We start from the raw sequence: 3,635 nt of genomic DNA, 5'->3' as shown, positions 1-3,635 counted from the left end.
CTTTGAACTTGCGCGCCGCAGCCGGTGGACTGGCTCCAAGTCCGGAGCCGGGACCGGGTCCACAGGACTCTTGCTTGACGGTCTTGAGCGCGGAAACGGGAGCCGAAACGATTGCCGGAGGGGCCGCCGGAGGCGGCCCCGACGGCGGCTGGACGCAAGTCGCGGTACACGGGGCGGTACTGAGGGGGGCTGCTGCACTGAGAGGGACTACCATTGGGGGAAGGGCCATGGGGGGCGCCGCCATGGGGGGTACGGCCACGGGCGGTATAGCCACGCTCGGGAGGGGAGCTATGGGTGGGAGGGCCATGGGGAGGAGGGCCATGGGGGGGAGGACCGGGGGGGCTTCGTCGGGGACAGCAAGATCGAGGTCGGAGTCGAGTTTGGCGAGTGCTGCAGCGTAGATCTTTAGTGCTTCGCCGGAGAGGTCGGGGAGCCCGATGCAGAAGAGCGCAGTGGACTTGGCGGCGGCTGCTTTAGTGAGCGTGCCATCGGCGACGAGCCCGCGTTCAGAACGTTTATCGAGATAGCCGAAGACAGCTTTGAACATTTCGCACTGCGTTTTGTAGAGCCGCGTTTGACAACGACTGAGCGCCTCCAGATCCTCGCGCTGTCGGCGCAGACTGGCCCGTAGACTGGCGTGCAACGACTGGCATTCAGCGCTCTGCACCATCAACATCTCCAAAATGGACAAGAGCACACTCTCTTGACTCACGCCGGTGTCCTGGCTTGTCGCTTCACGCATGGCTGCTTCCCGGTGGTCCTCTCGGTGGTCGTCCCGCGGACCCGCTTCCGATCCGACTGAAGGCGCATACTCCCTGCGGGTCTCCTCTGTGCGGATGTCCTCCCGGCGGAGGTCCTCTTCCCGGTTCGCCTCCCTGCGGTCATCCTCGGCCGCGGCCTCCTCCCCGAGCGGTGGCAGTGTGGAGGAAGAGGACGCTGAAGACTCCATCAAATATTAAGCATCTCATTGCGAAAAAAGCGTTCGGAACTACTCCAGCTCAATGAAGAGAGCACCAGGGTCGATGCACCAGGCGACTCGGCCACGACCACCGGCGGCGGTGTGTTCTGCTTCGTGCGTCTCCCCCGCTCCTTACCCTCGTGCGCCTTACCCACTGCCTCCGCCTTGCCCACTGCCTCCGCCTTGCCCACTGCCTCCGCCTTACCCACTGCCTCCGCCTTGCCCACTGGCTCCGTCGGGCCCACTGCATCCGTCGTGCCCGGCGGGACGGGACCGTTTGTTTCCGCCGGCACTTTCTTCTTGAGTACCCGCCGCTTTGCGGAGTTCATTATAGCCATGTTTAACGCTAGGCGGTCGTCAGTGAGCTGCACGCGCCGCCACGCGGCCGCTCCAGGCGGCGTCAGCGGCGGCACGGTGTCTAGCATGGCCGGAGTCGCGCGTTCGATCCCCGGCAGTGTCAACGGCGGTCGCGTGAGACCCCGTCCCTCAGCACTGCCACCTGCCAGCTGCGCGTAGGCGAGCATCGGCACCGCGGGCGGCCTCACCAATACGCCGCTCCTCTGGCCCGCGCCGCCTTGTGCTTGGTCACCCAGAAGAGTTCCTTGGCCTTGGTCGCCCACGCCACTTTGGTCGTCGCCCCGACGGATGTTTTGAACGTCTCTTTGAGTGTTTGCTTGAGGGTCACCGGCCAGAAGATTTCGGGGTTGGCTGCCGGTCCTCTGGTCGATCCAGTGGGGCCCTAGGGCACGGCGGGCGCCGAGGCCGACGGCCTTGGCGAGAAAGCGGTAGTCGGGGAAAGCTTCTCGAGCGGCGGCGGTAGGTGTATAGCAGAAGGCGTTGACCGCGTCAGCGGCCAGAGGGTTGCCATTGCGCGACCCGAGGCTGGCCGCGAACGCACACTCACGCACAGCCGGGCGCGGTGAAGGCAGCACTTGACGTACGATGTCCAGTCGCGGCTCCGACAACGGCATCCGACGTCGAGACCTTCGCCGGGAAGGTGACCGTCGCCGAGAAGGTGGCCGCCGACGCGCCACCTCCGCCTGGCCGCAGCGACCTGGTGATAGACACGATGACGCTGTGGGCGACTGACGACCGGGGGACTGACGTCCGGGAGACTGACGACTAGAGCGTCCGGGGGACTGACTAGAACCTCCGGGGGACTGACGACCAGAACCTCCGGGGGACTGACGACCAGAACCTCCGGGGGACTGACCGGGACCAGGAGACTGACGGCCGGGGGAAAGGAGGGAGGCGGGGGAGTGTAGTCTTGAGGAGTTCACAATGGAGCCAAGTGTGGAGCCGATGACAGAGCACTTATTAGAGTACAGTGGCGAAGAGCCCTGTGCCTCGCTCGAGGGTGAACACAGTCTACTAAACAAGTCTTCCTGCTTGATCAAGTCGAACGAGTAAGTCGCGTTCTCCTTTTCCGCCTCTTCTTCCGAGCTCGCCTCACTTATCACCTCAATCTCATAAGCGTCTATATGTGTACTCGGGTAGTTAGCCATCTCTCGACAACCTTCCAATGCACTCCGACACAACCGACAACACGAATCTGACGACATATCACTCCACTTGTCGTGCCTCCACTTTTCGTGACTCCGTTTGTCGCCTTGGAACTTGACTCCAGAATCACACTCGTCTCCAGAATCACACTCCTCTCCAGAATCAAAGTCGTCTCTAGCAGGTGCGGGCAGGTAGCCTGAGACCCAAGAGAATTCACAACAAGGAGGCCCCAGAAACTCCCTGCACCTCAATGGTTTTTTGACTTGCATTCTATTAACATTAAAACTAGCTACCTAAGTCCCACTAAATTACAATTCCCGCCCCGGATTTGAACCCCGGATTTGAGCCCCGGACTGGGCTTATGCCCCGTCCCGGACTTGCGCACACTGGGCTTTCTCGTGTGTGTGTGCGTGGGTGCAAACACACACACCTAGACACCACAACGCAGAACTCGCCTTTAACAAGGCCTTCATTGAAACACGTCCGTCCGTCTGTCCGTCCGTCGAATTGTCACTAGCTGAGCCGTCGCCGTTCGTTCTCGGTTACTAACCAGTCAATCCCTTACATCTACTTGCCCTGCCGGCGGTTCCAATCCTGCCCGGCGCGTAAGGACTGCAACTGTTGGTTGCACACGTATGACAAGGTCACTACAACAACAACACACTAGCCATCAGCGGGCCCCACCCTAGTGAGCACACAGCGTTGAGCCCCACCCCACCCTGGTGAGCACAAGCCAGAAAGCCTGCGCTTTAGATGAGCTCACCGGGAAGCGCGCAGGGAACATGCACGGGCAGGCGAAATGGTGACAGTGGAGCACTTATATAAAGCAGTGTGGCGGCTTGGGTTAGCGGTGATTACTTACGGGATGGTTGAATGGGTTCAACGAAGCGGTCAGCGAGGCCGAGTTCTTGGAGGTTCCGGAGTCCAACTGAGGCGAAGCACCCCAGTTCTTTCCGGGGGGAATTGAGGCCTGGAAGAGCTGCGATGAGTCACAAAATTGGGGAGCGACTCACCTTCTGCCCAGAGCCGTTGGGGAGTCATGTTAAACATGAAAGATTTTTAAAGAGACAGGTAGAAGGTGCTTGCTTCGGGATGCTTTGCTGTAGATGGAGTGGGAGGTCCCGGGATCAATTCCTGGTTCCGCACAACGTCAGTTCCGCACAAGGTCGGTTTC

At 60.9% G+C, this 3,635-nt stretch overlaps 1 protein-coding gene across 1 annotated transcript; it reads right to left on the bottom strand.

The window, feature by feature from the left end:
* Window positions 1-948: 948 nt before the first annotated feature.
* GNI_181910 (hypothetical protein) lies at window positions 949-2,463 on the bottom strand (the record flags this gene model as incomplete). The annotated part of the gene is made up of 1 exon (XM_011135223.1): window positions 949-2,463. The coding sequence occupies one exon, from the start codon at window positions 2,461-2,463 to the stop codon at window positions 949-951; it is 1,515 nt and encodes a 504-aa protein (XP_011133525.1).
* Between the last annotated feature and the right edge of the window lie 1,172 nt (window positions 2,464-3,635).

Source organism: Gregarina niphandrodes (assembly GCF_000223845.1).
Source record: "Gregarina niphandrodes unplaced genomic scaffold scaffold00070, whole genome shotgun sequence".
NCBI classification, from domain to species: Eukaryota; Apicomplexa; class Conoidasida; order Eugregarinorida; family Gregarinidae; genus Gregarina; species Gregarina niphandrodes.
The sequence above is the reverse complement of the archived record's forward strand: the minus strand, read 5'-3'. Positions and strand labels throughout refer to the sequence as shown.